Below are 18,494 nucleotides of genomic sequence, written 5' to 3'. Positions count from 1 at the left end.
TACCACCTGTGTCTGTCTATATGTATGGGTATGGAAACAGGTGATCGGTATTGAGGCTCTTGATTCTTGTTGAAGCTCTGGTAGATGAAGGCAGTCATCCAATGTTGCAAAACCTAAGTATAGTGGTTTATCCAAGGGGTGCCATACCTGGATAGACTTCGGTAGTGGTTTTAACCCTCAAGATACCACCTGTGTCTGTCTTTGGTTGTGGATATTTGTGGATTTTCATTTTTTTTTCTTGCATGACCTTATTTGTGGCTTTTCTATATTTGTGGATTTTTATGGCCTTATTTCTTTACGGAAGTAGCTGTTATCATCTTTTGTGTGTATCTTATTTTTGCTGCTGCAATCTTACTTTCATTTGTTCTTTTCTCGGGTTTATTTTTTCCTTCTTCCTTATTACAAAACACAATTAATCTATTAATATTTTGACTTACCATCTTTCAGTGAATATTTCAAGGAACGATTTATCTCATATTTTGCAGGTCCCTGCGCTATGAATCCATGTGCTGAAGCTAGCGATCTTGAGTCAGTGTGCATTGAACAGGTGAATTCCTACACCTGCAAATGTTCAGCAGGCTACAAATTTGATGGAGAAACATGTCTAGGTAGTAAATGCGAAGCTTTGTTACTCGTTTATTTATAATAGGTCAAAAGGCTGACGGATATTAAAACAAAACAAAAACCGTAGCCCATGCACATTTTTGAGGACCAGAAGAAAATTTTCCCCTTCTCTAAACACAAATTCCGGTACCCTCTCTCCCTCCCACCAAAAAACCTGAAATTCCGCGAGGCCAAATAGCGTAAACCTAAAATAAGCTATATAAAATTTGCCACCTTTTAATGAAATCGAATGTAATACAATCCCTATAATGAATAATACTTTATTGTCTTCGGGCCTCAGGTGTAAAAAAAGGGAAACATATATCTTTTATGAGGATTAAAGCCTACTGACACTTTGGGTCCCGTTGTTGTCTCTTTAGAGTTGTCGCTTAATGTTGGTGAGATTCGGGATTATCAAGCTGCTGTTTTTGCTTATCGATGTTGGAATGATCTATGTCCTACAGTTTTGCTGATTTTTTTTCGCGTAAATCGTTCGCTCCACAGGTAGGTGGTTGGGGAGGCGGGTAATTTTGTTGTTGAGTACCGAGACACCACACTTGGAGGTTTCAGAATTAGGTATTTAACTCAGGCTATTTCGAATGACATCCCAGCTGGCATTCGAGAGGCAGAACACATGGGTCATTTGAAGTAAAGTTTAAGAAGCAGTTATTGGGAGAGGGTTGTTTTTTTTTTAGATTTTGGTATTAATTGTAAGTTGAGAGAGTATTTTTGTCTCTTTTTTTCTAGTTTTATTTAGTTTTTTTTTGTAAATGATTTTTGTTATTGGTTGAGAATTAGAGCATTGCAGCCATCCATCAGCAGGCTTTTTGAGCCTTCCCCGGGCGGTTGTGTGTATATATAGTTTATTTTGTAGTTATTAGTAAAATAAATAAATGTAAAAATAAAAAATGTAAAAAAAATGCAATAGTATAGTATCATGTTCGGATCAGTGATTGGCTGGGATTTGAAAATGAGGTTTCATTATAATATTTCTTAGGGAAGAAAGTTAGAAACCTAGCTGGGAATATTGCTGAAAATGCTTTATGTTTAATAGAGAGGAGGAGGGGCTTGTACAAAAATGATTTGAATGATTATCTGAATTATCTGAGTGATATATCATATGAAAATAAGAGGAATATAAAGAAAGTGGAGATAGCATTAAAAATATGAACTAAGGGGATGTGAAGTGGAGGCCATGTATAAGATTGCTTAAGATCTGGAAGATGCAGCGAGACAGGATAACAGTAAATTTGTTACTGGCATGTTAATAAATTGAGAGAATAGTCAATCTGGACTCGTCCCAGTTAAAAATAGGAAAGGGGCCACAATTAGTGATAAGGAGAGTGTTAAAGAGAGATGAGTGGAACATTTTGAGAATGTGCTAAATCATGATAGAGTTACTGGAAAAGATAAAAGGTGTGTGACACTTTGGATCCGAAGGAACATTTATTTAGTAAGGAAGAATTTATGACAGTACTGAAAGGATTAAAATAAGGCCCCAGGTATTGATAGTGTGGTAAATGAGTTTTTTAAATGTGGTGGTTATAAGGTTAGAGATAAGTTACTGAAGATTATGAACAGGATTTTTGACAAATGGAAAGTACCTAGTGATGTTAGGAAAACTTTAATTAAAACCCTCCAGAAGAAAGGTGACAAGAGTGAGAATGGTAGACATAGAGGCATTAGCCTGGTTCCTGTAGGAAGCAAATTACTTAGTATGATGATGCTTTTCAGACTTAGAGATGCTGTAGATAAATTTTTAAGAGAAGAACAGTTTGGTTTTAAGAAGGGTTGGGGATGTGTCGACCAAATCTTCACTCTTAGATTAATAGTAAAGAAGTGCCTGAGTTGGTTTTAAGAAGGGTTGAGGATGTGTTGACCAAATCTTCACTCTTAAATTAATAGTAAAAAAGTGCCTGAGTTGGTTTTAAGAAGGGTTGGAGATGTGTTCACCAAATCTTCACTTTTAAATTAATATTAAAGAAGTGCCTGAGTTGGTTTTAAGAAGGGTTGGGGATGTGTCGACCAAATCTTCACTCTTAAATTAATAGTAAAGAAGTGCCTGAGTTGGTTTTAAGAAGGGTTGGGGATGTGTCGACCAAATCTTCACTCTTAAATTAATAGTAAAGAAGTGCCTGAGTTGGTTTTAAGAAGGGTTGGGGATGTGTCGACCAAATCTTTACTCTTAAATTAATAGTAAAGAAGTGCCTGATTTGGTTTTAAGAAGGGTTGGGGATGTGTCGACCAAATCTTCACACTCAAATTAATAGTAAAGAAGTGCCTGAGTTGCCAAACCCCTTTAGTGCTCAGTTTTATAGATTATGACCAAATATCTGATTCAGGTAATCGAAGAAGTGCTATGTAAGAGAATAACATTGCTGTGGTTAAGTTAGGAAATGAGGTTAGTAGCTGGGAAATGAGATTATGAGATTAGTTATACAGGGTTGCGCTATATCCCTATTTACATGCATCATTTTGACGGACTTTGCTCTAAAGAGCACAGCAAAGGCGATGGGAGAACACGGAACCAAATAGGTAAGTACAACTCTCCTAGACTTGGAATATGCTGATGATTTAAGCATCCTAGATGAAATGTTAGAAAAATTAATGATTTTTAGAGATTTTACGATTTCAGGATGAAAGAATAGGTTTAAAAATTAATGTAAGAAGACTAAGTCGTAAAAAAGTGATTAATTTTCTTAATTATTTTCCTTCATAAATATTTACTATTTCGGGAAAACTGTTTTTCATCACCACTAACGAGAAATCTTGGCTGATTTTTATTTGGATTTAAGAGCAAATTTCGCAGAAATTACGGTGAAAATTAAGACACCCTAACGCTGACCTTACAATAAATTTCAATTTACAGACAATATGTTGTTATTTTGATGATTCTTCGATTGATTTTATATTTCAAGCCTGTTAAATAAAAATATTTTTTACCTTAAACAATCAGCTGAACTACTTATTCTGTTGAATTTCCTCAGAACTACTGTTCAGAAATTGCAGGACCGGAAAATGGTGCTAGTGGTAGTCTCAGAAATGTAACATTGAGTAGAGGCATATACGTTGCGCAGAGTTGGATATGTTGAGTTTAGCAAAGTTTAGGTAATTGTGAAATTTTGGAAATATAACTCTTGGAAATCCTCGTTTAATAATTAAAATATTTTTCTAATTGTAACTTTTTTTACAATATAGGAATATTATCACAGTTTAACTTTATCGTACCAAATAAGAAAAAGAAACCTGGCTACATATTGAGATCAAGAAAATTAACTCACGTGTACGACTGCATAATTTGATCCTTCAGTCAGATGTTGTTATGATAAATAATTATTTAAATATTGTTATTTAAATAATTGCTCAGTATGAAAATAAATTGTAATTAAGCCAATAAGTTTCGTATTGCCGAGGTTTTCAGAATTGACTACATTATAATATACGGAATTACCTCACAATTTGTCTTAAGACAGTGGGTTGTTTACTCGGAAAAACACACTGTAACATACATAGTAGCCTACTAGATGTGGCAATAAACAAAACCTTAAAAAAAGTTTGAATCAATTAGAAATAATGGTTCCAAACAGGATCGCCAAAAGACAAGCATGGCTTAAGAACAGACTATCTCCCCCCCCCACAAAAAAAGGTTGTTTTAGTTCTGCTTTCATTTTTTCATCTGAACAGTATCATTTTATTACAGTAACCTATTCTTGGGAAATTATAAGGACCCATATCGCTCTTCATTTATCACCTTTCAAATGCACAATCAACAGGCTTTCTTTTCTGAAGTTCTGTTTGTTTGGATTTGTGGAAGACATTACAGTCTTTCAACATAATTTAACTCTCTTCTAACCATTAAAATAACGTGAAATGAGTAAACACTGGTTGTCCTTTTCCTTATATAGAGTCTTCACTTGTTGTAACATATTCTCTGCCCTATCCTCAGGGTTGTGTTTAAGTTTATATTGAACAATAGCTGTTTATAGTTATAAATAATACCACTACTACTACTAACAACCTACTGCAGCATCAAGCCGCCTGAGACCAACATAGTTACGCACGCTCCTCTTCCCTCACAATCTATTCAAAGCGTCCGTATTTTGAAGCAATCTGGTTTCTAGTTATAAACAACGATCTAGGCTTTCATTGTTTAAGCTGAAATTTGGCAAATGAAATAAGACTAAAAGCTGATATTCCTTATTTTACTAACAATTGAAAAGGATTTAATCTTGTTTTTCTGTTTAGACATGAATGAATGTGCCACTGGAAATCATAACTGCCAAGCAGACGGGGATCTGTCCGCACTTTGTAAGAACATTCCAGGATCTTATTTGTGTATGTGTTCAGAAGGTTTTGTTGAGGAAGAAGGTGTATGCATTGGTAAGCTATTTTAAACAGGTCGAACAGTTACTAAACTAGTGTTCAGTTATGGCTCTGAATTGTAGGTGCTTCTGAAGACGGAGGAGGATTTGTTCAATGTTTTACCGAGAAAGTGTCTACAGATAGTTTTGGGTATTCGTTTGACGGGCCGTATTTCAATCAGTAAGCTGTGTGACGAATGAGGTTCTATTCTAAACTTTGGGCTATAATGAGAAAAAGGTTGAGTTGCCTAGTGCACATTTTGCATGTAGAATGGCAGAATGCCAAAGATCGTCCTTTTCGGCCATCCATCTAAAGCCACGTGAAAAGTAGGTTGTCCACGAATGGGGTGGAAAAAAGGCATAATAAAGATTAAAAAAAAAATTGCAACTTCTTGAGAGGATGTAAAAAGGGAAGCTTTGAATATATTGGGATGGAGGAGGAGTATGCATAGCCTCAGGCGGTTAGGTGGCGAAATGATTTTTAGTACTAGTAGTAAACAATTACTGTACCTTGTACCCTATTTTAACAGCGATAACTCTAACTTGTAATAAATTATTACCGTTAATACCGCCTATTATATATTATAAATGGTTACCACCTATTATTTTAATTACTGTGTTCTTAATTATATATAATTGCAAATAACGCACTTTAGCTCGTCCTGTATCCACATATATGTGCATCTATTTTTGAATAAAAAATAAGCTTATTGATCGAAGTTTTATTTACGAAGGTAGTTGTTTTGGTTCACGAGAGGAAACTATAGATAATCGACACGGTTGTCCTCTTTTAGATCATAATATCAGAACTCAAATTTTGGATTTTGGTCTGATACATCAGAACTATTACAATTTTACGAAATAATCTTTCCAGCTAAAAAAAATAACATATTTATATTAAAGGAACGGCATTCACAAATAAATTTTGATGACTGAGATATGTAGAAGCTATATGTGACGCCAATTTTGGTAATTTAAATTATTTCAGTGTCGTTGCATAATTTTCATTCAGTAAAAAAACAAAGAAGCTACTTATCTCCCAATGAAAAATCTAACCATCAGATACCATCAAAATATTTTATTTTGTCACTTGGGAATAAACTTATTGGCTCATCTTTCAAAGAGCATCTACATTTACCTAGTCTGATCCTTTTTCATTGGACAGTTGTGAATAATTCATTGCTCAAAACTCTTCTGCTGTCCAGCAGAAATCCCTCTCAGTAAATAGTGCATGTGACATTTTGCTGATTATGGATGCCCGTCAAATACTGGGGCTCCAGAAAGTGACTTACCGTCACATTAAAGGATTTATAACATAAATAGTGGAGCAGGCCCTAGTTACGTGGAGGATCAACTGCTGTCTACAAAGGCGAGATCTTCCTTGGTGTCAACGAATCCTATCTTCAAGCACTTGGACTCATATCCTTGTTAGGAGCTTTCTTTCTTTGGGCCTTCTCTTGTCTAGTTGATAAGATTAAAATGTATATTCAAAGCTCGCTCTGTTTGCCTGAGGGAGGAAACACTTGAGCATTGGTTAGTTATAATACAACCTCATCTGGATCTGCATCAGGGTTGCCACCACGGTCAGTTCCCAAAGTGCTACAGTAGCCCAAATTTGCGTGCTACACAGCGATTTTCGGTGCTATAGTAAAAAAACTGACTGTAATAGTGCTAAAATAGCACTTTTGAGCTACAGGTGGCAACCCCGAGCACGTGCTACAGTCCTAAACATAACGAAATGGTGTTAAATTAGCACTTTTATGCTACAGGTGGCAACCTTGCCCCGCATATTCTTCTAGTATTGACTACCGGATGATGTCTTTCCGTCAACTCAATCGATTGAAGGCTTGACGCAGAACACCTAATAAATAATTTGGGCAAAGGACTACTGGCGTATTGGATCCTCTTGATGTGTTAGATGCTGTAAAATACAATATGAAACCAATAAACAATTAATTAAATATGTTTTTATATTGATGATTCTTGCGCAACTGAATATTTTACTAATAGCAATGCGTCAAAGTATAAATTTTTAACTGTCATTTTACTTGTGAATATTAACAAATGTGAAAAGTATCCATGCTCCTCTAAAGAAGATAATTTCAGTGAGGATATAAATCAAATAGGATCCCACATCCGTCCGTACAGTCCAGAATATCATTTGAAGAATGGGACTTGTGAAGATGGTATGTCTTTTGAAAATAAAAGTTTCAGAAATTATTTTATTTAAGTCCTAGTTTTTCCTTCTTACAGTCCTAAATTAATTGCCAGAATTTTTTATGAGGGTATATTTAAGGGCAAACTAAATATTAATGAGGCTTAGAGACGAGATATAAAAATCCGATCTTATCGAACAAAATGGTTCAAATCCACTTATTTAAGGTAATATAAAATAAATATAACATTGTGGGCTATAAGGGAAGAAAAACAACTTTACTTAGAAACTGTAGAAATGTAACATATGTGATTCATTCAAGGGAGTAAGACAGAGCAGAATTTTCAAACAGGCCGTGAAGGAGCAAGTTTGTTTGCAGACCATACTCTGATTTCAATTATAAATAAAATGTAACTAAAGAAATTTATAGATACCACTATGCTACTAACTGACTCAGAAACACAACCAGTAGCTCTAAAATAGTGGAGTTTGTTGCTCAGATGACATATTTAATAATTATGCAATCTTCTCAGATTAAAATTTTCCGTCCTCAGTGGGGATTAGCGATTGAAGAGATCAATTAACAAAACGAAGAAAAACGCTCTACGTTTTTTTATTTTATCATGCTTGGTCCCAAAACTCATATAAAACATTGATTAGAAATTGGAATCTTTTCAAAGCCATTTGTCAATATGAGACTCTAATTGGCCCAAAAAAACAACTAAAAACAACAATTTATAAGGAATTTCAGTTTTAATTTGCTGGGTTTTTTTTTAAGAGAACCTATTTGGTGGGATTGGATGCCTAAGCTGTCGAATGAAGTCTAGCAAGTGAGTATTGTTTGCTAGGAAGAAAACCCACAAAGTTGGTTCGTTTGCTAGCTATGTATTTTTTAAACATTCAAATTTTGAAAAGAATATACTATGAAAAAAAAAATTCTCGTCGCTTGTGTGATATCTGTGCTGTCTAATATACTTATTTACTTTTTCACGCAGCTGTTTTGACCGACAATTGTGAAAGTGGAACTTGCTCTGAAAATGGGGATTTAAGTGCTCGCTGCATTAACGAAACTGAAGGATACAAATGTTTATGTTCGAATAGATTCCATTCTTCAAATGGTTCCTGTTACGGTAAGTTTTCTTTAGATATATTATGATATTAGAAAGGCTATTAGACACGTTACCGAGACGTATATTTTGCAGAAACAAAAAGGAGAGGTAAAATATTTCTGCGGGTGGTAGAGAATTAAAGAAATTTGCGTTAAAGCACTTTCATACAATTTTGATAAAGATTTATTATTCTGGAAATATGGTAGGCCGTATAATATATGAATTATAATTCAGTGCTCCTTTTGTAGGATATTTCAAAAATTCAGAACTATTTTCCGGAAAGTAATAAAAAATACTTTCTGTCCAGAATGGAAAAGGATATCACAATATTTAAACCGTCCACAGTATAATCAAAATCAAAACAAAATTTAGTTATTTCTTCAACATCATATGATAAAGTTGCGAAAAGGCAAATATTGTATTATGAATTCCAACGATAAATTTTTACTAAAAAATATGAGCCAAAAAAAAATATTTGATCAAAACTTAAAAGTATAAATCAATTAAGCATCCTTAAATGAAAATGAAAAAAAAAACCTATCTTCCGAACCATTTGATTAATTGCTTACTTACATGAGACTTAGATTGTGATATGTGTGTGATGTGTGTTAGATTAGATTGAGACTTAGACGAAGTATCTTGAAAAAGCATTTAGTGCTACATAAATATTGTTAGGGTCATCGGTGTGATAGCTGTACTGTTTAACGCACTTTTTGTTTCCACGGTTGTTTTGTCAGGTTGTTGTAAAAGCGGCGCCTGCTCTGAAGTTAACGGTTAAAATGCTCGTTGTATTATGGAGTTGATGCTTATAATTCTTATGCTTAAACGAATTATCCGACAAGTTCAACATTTGGGGTCAAACTGAGTCAAATTAGGGGTTAAATTTCTATTCTTAAAGCGCACAAGATTCCCTGGAGGGTGTTTTTATAATATTATGGTCACCCACCAACGCATAATTTTTATTTGAAAACCTTTACAACATCACTACAAAGTCTACTATCATGGAATAAGGCAAAGTTACAAAAATTAAATTGTAAAGAACGTCAGGTTTATTGCCCTTGGAAGGTAACTAAATAACGTCTTAACTTTGTTAGCAGTTGAAACAGTAAAAGTTTTATACATTTTAAAAACTAACGCAATAGGCTAGATAAGAAGAGTTGCTCCTTCGTTTCCAATTTAGTTTTATTTTTTTATACCTTCTGCTTTAAAAGATATTATCTACTTAAACGCTTAAATCTAAAGTAACATTAACACATGGAAGCAGCTAGAGGGGCAGGAAAAGAGGGGGGGTATGTTGATTGAAAATAATGTTTTAATAGTTTCAAAAAATACGAGAAAAAAAATTTCAAACCACAAAAGAAGACAAACACCATGCTTTTGGACAGTCCCTCTTTCTTCCACTAGGGAAAACCTATCTGTTTGGCATCCCACCAATTCCCTGCATAAAAAATGAAATGAAAAATTAGGTCTAAAGGTCTTTAGCCTAGTTATTAACAAAAATAGCATACAACGTCTAATTGACTCACTAATCCTTCAGGGCAGCACTAGTCCTGAAATCAAGTAACAATTGTGAAAAAAGAGGAATTCACTTAGCTAAGATCAGCTCTAGCATTTCGTTTTATATTAGCAAGCTGTTGAGTAAATTCTCAACAGTACAGTCATTGTTATAGCATTGGGTTTTTAGAATATACCATTACACTGGTGGCACGCATGTACCTCAGAGATCGTCCAAAGATCAACGCAGAAGTCCCCAAAGTATCTATCGGTGGAGCTCAGGTTGATATTATAGATTTTGTCAATACATCATTATTTTACACATATAATTTTGTATCTTTTGTCCGAAATTTGCACTTATAATCATGACTGTGTCTGTCCTCAATTGGTCTATCGATATTGTGTTAGTTAGGGGGGTTTTTTTTCCTGTTGCTGGGAATCATATAAGGGTGTGCTCTCATTCAAACGCTTTTCTATATTAGTATCAATAAATGAAGTAGTTCGTTTTTTTTTTCAAAAAAATTTATTAAAAAAATTTCGGGGGCTATTATACTGCCTTATTTTTTTCTGTCTTTTGCTTTTTTTGCTATTTTTTGTAAAATATTAACAAAAATTTCTTATAAGGGAAAAAGCTCCTATAATACATGAGGTTTGTTTTAATTGATGATTTAAAGGAGTTTCCAGAATTAGCATATCCACTCTTGAAATAGCTTTGAATGGATGAATTTGAAAGGTAGGCCTGTGATAGCCTTTCATTACTTCTTTATATCAGTCAAATGGTTTCGTGCAGAATTATGAATTGCCCCCTATTTTCTACTATTACATCTACTACTACAACCAACATGTAGAAGGTCAAGGTGTTTTATTTTTTCTGTATTTAATTATATTTCTTTTATAATTTTTGTAAATATAAAACCATGCTCTGGGTATTAAAATGAATGAACCTTACCAACTATCAACCTGACTGGCAAAAATCCAAAACAACATATGTAAATATATCATATATAGAAACAGAAAGTGATTGTAACGATTCAAAATTCTAGCCATGGATAAGGAGGAGACAAGGCCGTATCCAGGATTTTTTTTTCGGAGGGGGTCTTACAGAATGATTTTTCTCGGTGGTTTTTACGCAAAAAGCCTCAAAAAACGCATAAAAAGTTTGTCTACATTCAATTTTGTTACGTTTTTACGAGTCGGAAAAAAAGGGGGGGGGGGTCAAACCTCTTAACCCCCCCCCTTTGGATATGACCTTAGGAGGAGATAAATCCTTTTCAGTAATATAAAAAAAGCTAGCTTCAGTGATTCTTGCAGCTCAGAAGAGTTGCTAACTGGAAACAATGAGCTGTCAGTTGTATATGAGCTGCCACAACTAAATTCGTTCCGGTCCTAAGTCCATGTTTTTTCTTAACTTATAATCGGCTGTGATAATTAAGAGTCCGACACATGCCATTTTGGTCGAGAGTGAGTTATGTATGTGTCGCAGGTAAACTCAGCACGATGAATCGAATGGTGCAGTCAGAATTGTCGTGTCTTATACCGTTACGAAGATACAAAAGAGACATACGCCAGTTTTGCCAAAAGAGGATTATCTTATGGAGCTATAGTGAAATTTGACTTCTTTCTTGTCAAGGAACAAGGAGACATTCGTAAAAATTGACTTATTTTGAATTCGCTCATAGTACTTTTGACAGAAGAGGATCATCTTATCTATAGGAAAAAGGAGACACGCGCCATAAAAAGGAATAATTTTGAATTCCCTTGGAAACTTTAAATTTAATTTATACCACTGAAAAGAACATAAAAGCTTGGTTTAGTATATGTTCCCTTTATCTCCATCAGTCTCATCCTTCAGAAAGACCACAGCCGAATAACTTTTTTCTGTTTTTCAGCTCTTCTGAAAAGTTATAAAAATGTGGCACTTTTAATTAATATCACAGCCGCAATGTTTCAATGAAACAGAATAATGCCGTCTATAAAATTGTGAAAAATTGCTTTGCCAAAGAACCAAAAAAAGGGGAAAGCACTCTGTGTTTATAGATGTTTCATATTGTCATTTCATTACCTAAGCTACTAAACATAAGAGTGTAAAATGGCCTATGATCATTTAGTTGACAATAATCCAAAAGAAAAAAAAATACATTCTCATCAATTTTATGTAACCAGTGTGATAAGCTTACCTTATAAAATCATCGGAAAGTTTCAATCAGATGCTGTAAATTTAAGTAACACCAGTAGAGCCTTACTCGTTTAATTACGTTATTTGGCAATGCTGTTAAAGTTAACCCTCCTTCTCCCTGCCCCTAGAGACCGCAAAGTTGCTACATTGTGGGAATGGGACGATGTTTTTGGGGATGGGGGTTTAAAATTCTGACTGTGGCATTATACTTATACCTTTAAAGTATTTACTCTAGTAACTATTCATTTTGTTTCTTTTCAGAAATGACCCGTTCTGTGGAGTTGAACGTTGGAGACATATGTCAATACAAAGGGGAGGATCTCTGCAAAAGTTATGGAGACGACAATGCTAGTTGTATACCTTTAGGTCTCAAGTATAAATGTCGTTGCTCAGTGGGCTATTCGTTTACTAATGGAGTTTGTATCCGTAAGTAATTTCTTTTTATAGGATAGTATATAAAAAATGGAATTTCCTCATTAAAACCCCTCAGGTTTTAAAAACCTCAAAGTTTAGACCAAACTTTGCGTGTTCACAAAAGTGTTTAAAATAAAGATTATTGGTTAAACATGGCAAAAAATATTAGGCCGTTGAACACTAAATATTGTTTAGCCATTAACGCATGAAGTAAGAATGTGGCTGTAAGATGCGACTACGCTGTAAATAAGGCCGAATTATGGATTTTCCAGAACTGTGGTTCAAACATGCCAGTTGCAAAGTTTCTCATCTGGGGAGTGATGACCTACTAAGTTAAAGTAGACCAAAAACTGGTGCTGCTTTAAAATTCGTTGGCCTCAGGGATACTTATTTTCTGATGAGTTCTTGTTACTGGTAGTAGTAATAGTAAAAGTACATTAAGTGAGTACAATTATGCTCTTAATAGTAGTATCCATGCACAGACACATAGCCCAACATCAAGAATGCCAAAATTTTGCCTTCAGACGATTGGACCATCATGGTTCCAGCAAAAGCTGCAACCTAGTAAAGGCAACCCCCCCCCCTCTATTAAAAAACTAAGAAACGTGTTTTATAGAAATTTTGAGGTTAGAATAACCACCATTTGACACTAATATGGGAATGGTAACCATCATCCATGTTAAACCTAAAATTGAAAAGTAATGACGAAAACAAATTTACTGGAATTTAAAAAAGAAAAACCATGAAAACCCTCGAAAACTGTGGCAGATCGAAATAAATGTGTATCATTTTCATTTTCATGTTGAAAAGCCCTTAGCTGGAGGTCTTCAGCCCTCTCTCCTTAAAAATAAAAATTATCCTATTTTAGCTTAGGTACCACTGATGTGTTCCTTTTTTTGCCAGCGCTAGCAGGTGACTGGAGAGCTGTTTAAGAGCTCATTTAAAAGCTAATGCTTATGTACATGTGCTTTTTTAATTCGTCTCGATAGTATTAAAGTGAAATGCATTTTTTTGCAAAAGCTACATTTTTGGTGTCTCTATATGACGTTATGGAATATGAATTCATAACACCATGCTAACATGTCTCTCTCTCTCTCTCTCTTATATATATATATATATATATATATATATATATATATATATATATATATATATATATATATATATATATATATATATATATATATATATATATATATATACATATAGTGAATTTTTAGAATAAAGACCAACAATGATTCTCTATTTCAATTTTTTTTTATATTTTGTATGTAGATCAGATTTGATCAGGATTGTTTGTTGATGTAGATTTGGTGTACGTCAAAGAAACGTCGTTTAACTAAATTTGGCTTTAAAACAGCTTTCATTTTTTTCCTGTTGCTAACCCATGGAGTAGTAGCTAACCCATGGTCAAGTATCTTGCAACGGTTCTGGACAAGGCTTGTCACCCCAGATTTTAGAGCAGTGAAATTATAAAGGCTCTTAGTGTATTTAGCTGCAAGAGGGGCAAAGAGGAGTCTTTGAAGAGGATTGGAAGGAGGAAAAGAGTCACCACTCTATAGACTTCTGACTGTTGGTGTAGTTTGCCACAATAGTTTGTAGTAATGTGTGAAGGTTTCATCCATTAATTAACGCTTGAATATTTTTCAGTATCTTCTAACGAATCTCCACAATCATCTATTGATATTCCGACTCCTTCTGCTCTCTCTTTGGATGTAGAATATTATGCAGTAACAGATTCTGTAACTGAAGTGGCCGAATCCACTACTATGTCACAACCAGCTCAGTGCTCAATAGCTCCTTGTTCAATGGGTGGTGACTTGTCAGCACTTTGTATGGAAAACCACCTTGGAAAAATTTGCTATTGTTCAGGAGGTTTTCAATATGATGGCATCACTTGTGTTGGTAAGTATAGTTTTCAGTTATTATGTTCTACTGTCAATGAGAAAAATGATCCTCAATGAAAATAAACAGACATTAAACAACGAAAGGAAGCAGCACCCAAGACCCGTAACGATATGACCATTAAATTTGGATGCAATATATAAATTTTTAAGCAGTAGCATGATTATCGTGTTATTCTTTAGTTCTAAGTCATGATGCAGGAAGTCAGCAATTTTAATTGTGTTAAAAAACTAAGGTGTAAATTCAATTTTTCTTCCCTGTTTACCCTTAACAAAATCATAAGTTTTTAGGATTTGCATTCTCCTGGGATGCGATTGGCAATCTTAGTATTAATATTTACTTATTTCTCTTTTGAGCTGCGCCAAAATTACACATTCCTTCATTCCATTGTAATTTGATTGCTTTACGAATGCTTCCTGTTCGATTGATGACACTCGTTGCCCAGGCACGTACGCAGGAATCTGTTTCGGGGGAGGAGCCTAAATTCTTCAAATCCCTTATTTTGTGAGAAGTATCAAATAAATTATGGGAAAATAAAAAAAAATTCCGAGATTTCGGGGGGAGAGGGCCAGGCCAAGAGGCACCCCTGCATACGTCCGTGTTGTTGTCGCATATCTTATAATCGCAGAGTGAATGCATGCATAAGAGAGAGGAATAGTCAATTCATAATAACATTTTCTCAGATTGTATAAAATGCTAAAAACAGTTAGTAAAGAAAAACTAATTGGATTAGCTAAGAAAGCAATGTCTAAAATTAGACAGACATTGTAATATGCAGAGCCAAGGCTCTGGGTGGTTCTCCTTAATGCACTAAATATTGGTCTGAACCAATTGGTATGATCAAGAAGTTTAAAACTTGATAAAATATCCTGAGTAGAAAGAAAAGACAACTAAGGGAGATAATAATTTTGTAATTTTGTAAAAAAAAAAAAAAGTTGCAAAAAATACTGAGCTTAGAGTTAAATTATCCATAAAATTGAATTTGTAACTTTTAGGTTAATTTTAATTTATATACTTAAAGTCGAAGCATATAGGGGTGCAAAATATATTTTTTTTTTGTGTTTGAGATAATTTATTTTAATTAATATGTTTTTTCAATTCATGACCGGATATTTTTCGTTTTTCTCTCTCTCTTTTTGGCCTTGAAGGCTCCAGCAATTTAATTGTACATCATGAATCAATCTACATTAAGGGAAGAACAAAACGTAAAAAAACTTATATGTCTGTAAGGGATGGCTTATTTTTTGAGGAAAAGCTTAAATATTTAACTGGCAATAGAAGAGATATTAAATTTACGATTTTATAAATTTTCGTATGTTTTTCTACTTGTAGGCTGTAAAAAAAAAAAAAAAAACAGCTTATAAAATCTGTAGTTTTTGCATTTCTGATAATATGAAATTCTATTTGTGTCTCACTTATGTTTTGGAATTACTTTTTTTTACAATATAAATGATATTTAATGCCCTGTATATTTTTGCAGTACAACTATTAAATTATTTGATTTTAGATAATAACGAATGCACTTTATCCAATCCTTGTGCCGCTGGTGGAGATAATACAGCAGTATGTGTCAACACAGTTGGAAGCTATCGATGTCAGTGTTCAGCGGGGTTCTTTTTAGAAGATGGGTATTGTAAGCCAAAAGATCTTTGCTATATGAACCCATGTGCAGTGGAAGGAGATCTTTCTGCACAATGTTTCACCGTCGGTGACTCGAGGATCTGCACATGCTCGGAAGGTTTTAGCTTCGTAAACGGCACTTGCTCAGGTAATAAAAACTGGTTCTAATCTCTGGGTTGAGAATTTTTTTATTTTTTTTTATTTGCTTTAATTGGGGATTTATTACTGAACAACTTAATAATGCCTTTGATACTCTTTTTTAGAACATTTGATCCGGTTTTTGCCCTATGTCGTCAATTTTGTTAATTATGCCAAAGGGATGAGGACTTAACGTCTATGATTTCTGTAGAAAATGTGGATTTAAGACTGATTGATCAATATAACATAACATTTAGGGAAACTGCGCATAATTCTTGCCTTATGTCTAAAGAAGGGTCCATTCTTCTCCTTGAGCTAGAATCTATAGCTAATGAGCTAAAGTAAAACCTTATAGTCTGTGTCAGAAAAGAATTGAAGGTGTTCCACTATTTAATCGTTTATTAAAAGCAAATAATTGGTAAAACACTAGGAATTTCTAACTCAAATAACTTGCTCAAAAACTTGCTCAAACTCAAATGAATATTTTGGTTCTATATCTAAGGGCCGTCCTAAGCCATTTTTTTATGTAAGCAAAAAAAAGACTTACAATAAAATATGAGCTTTAAAACCATAATTAAAATTTATATTAAGTATTAGTTATCTTATTAAAAAAATTAAGAGGTAATTTTTGGAAATTGTGAGATGTTGACAACATCATGACTAACTTCCAGTTTGAGCTTAGTCCTCCACCACTGCCAAATTTTTAGCACAAATGCAGGTAGATGGCACTATGTTCAAATCAGAAGCGTGTAACGATCTTCATTCTTAGTGACTGAGGGCTAAAGTGGACCCACATACATTCCATATGAAAATGGCTGGATTTGCTTGAAAGTTGATAGATAAATAGCTACAGACAAGGGGGCCTTCCTTAGTAAATTTAAGACTCTCAGCTCTTAATATCAAGACACTAGCCGGCATCTAAGCTAAAAACTGAGGTTATCTGAACTCCGAAACTGAAGCCTATTAGTCTTTTCATTGTAAAGCCCATCGGGCGAAAATTTCCTGACGAAAGTTTTGTCGGGTTAAGAATTGCCCAATAAATTTTAGGTGAGTCTAACCCTTCTGGTTTTTTGGTTGTTTCTACTTCAAACTACCCCAGAAATAACTAGTCCATCCCAGTCAAATAAAACAAGATCATTTTCAAATCACAATATTTGTATACCAATATTCGATTCCGAAGCTCAGCTATCTTGATCTTTGGCCCGAATTTATCACTGTGTGCCTATGCGTGTCTTATGATTGAATCTCTAAAGTGTTTCACTGTATGATTGGAGGTATAAAGCGTCCCCGTGTCCTTCCAACCCCCTCCCCTGATACCAATTTTTTACTGAAAGGCTTGTATCTTGTTTGAAGTCGAATCAGGCAAAGAATTTTAATCTGTATAATCGGAGGACCAAAGTGGACTTCTGGCCCCTTCAACTACAAAATGTAGCCAAACTCCTCTTTTACAAACCATGTTTATATTTTTGCCTTTGAAAAGATTATCCTTTTTGAGCTGGAAAGTTAATAGCACACTTCAGTACTCGTAAAATGCTTATTTAAAATGTATTTGCTGTTAATCAAATCAGACATTTTGGCTACAGCTCCAGGAAAGTCATTCAGAAAATTTATATTTAGTGCCTAAAAGTAAGATCTGGCTCATGGTAGTGGTTTTCGCCTGTGGAGCTTACCGATTGGAAATAGAGACAGACTTTATAAAAAAAAGAAATTTATGTGTATCACTTGGGTTAGTAGCTACATCAAGTTAGAAACTCTTGGTATTTATGGCATTACGCCAAATTTTGACACTTATTTCGCTTGACTATAAATTATCTACTATGTTGGATCTTTTCGCATTGCAATGTTTACTTTTTTTATCTAATCTGCATTCTCAAGTTTTACAGTGTCAGTGCAGGTATTGTTTTTTGTCTATGAATACCAATGGGTCTTCTCTCGCAAGGATGGATTTCCTACTTTCGCCGGCTAATGTACCTATTGTTAAACATCTGAGGCTAACACTTTCTTTTTTTAATTTCTGTCACGGAGAGGGACATAAGTAGAAGCAGCAGAGTACGTTGAAAAAATGAGGGAAGAAAATACGCATTAGTGATATCTTGTTTCTTCGTTACTGCTCCACTTGTTACTGCTCCAGAGTAGACAAAGTGGAACTGTTTTAGCGTTTTGGGCATTGCAGTTGCTGCAGAGCCAGAATCAGATGTTCTGGTCTCGGACACGTTCAATATATCAATGCTGTAATTTTCCATCTCATGGACAAGGAGAAGTTGTGTAGCTTCTTGTTTGACAGATCTGACGTTCCGAAAGCCAATAGTTAGTCTTGATTTTGCTTGCTTTATGACTGTTATTGGTTTTCCCTAAGGTATGGCTTGTTGATTTACCGACTTTATCGCCATATTCAAAGTAGTGTTGCTTGCCCGGAACTCGTAGCATGCTTAGCTTGCTTACTTCTCGACACCCACACCCATTAGATGGTCGCGTCGCTAGCTGGGAATGCCGTAGCCGAATTCATAACTCTTCTTTCT

At 34.5% G+C, this 18,494-nt stretch overlaps 1 protein-coding gene across 4 annotated transcripts in view; it reads left to right on the top strand.

The window, feature by feature from the left end:
• The window catches only part of LOC148940646 (uncharacterized), a 72,548-nt gene that overhangs the window by 26,782 nt on the left and 27,272 nt on the right, over positions 1 to 18,494 (top strand). For 3 of the 4 annotated variants that reach the window (XM_089104834.1, XM_089104833.1, XM_089104835.1), the window contains exons 5-10: positions 486 to 608; positions 4,849 to 4,983; positions 8,115 to 8,249; positions 12,160 to 12,324; positions 13,963 to 14,217; positions 15,725 to 15,985. In XM_089104834.1, coding sequence (XP_088960960.1) covers positions 486 to 608; positions 4,849 to 4,983; positions 8,115 to 8,249; positions 12,160 to 12,324; positions 13,963 to 14,217; positions 15,725 to 15,985 — 1,074 coding nt within the window. The remainder of the gene's footprint in view (positions 1 to 485; positions 609 to 4,848; positions 4,984 to 8,114; positions 8,250 to 12,159; positions 12,325 to 13,962; positions 14,218 to 15,724; positions 15,986 to 18,494) is intronic. The other variant, XM_089104836.1, reaches the window with a different exon arrangement.

This window comes from Artemia sp. Qi Xiang Cuo, chromosome 19 (assembly GCF_049724085.1).
Source record: "Artemia sp. Qi Xiang Cuo chromosome 19, ASM4972408v1, whole genome shotgun sequence".
Classification (NCBI taxonomy): domain Eukaryota; kingdom Metazoa; phylum Arthropoda; class Branchiopoda; order Anostraca; family Artemiidae; genus Artemia; species Artemia sp. Qi Xiang Cuo.
This window is presented reverse-complemented; position numbering and strand designations above follow the sequence as displayed.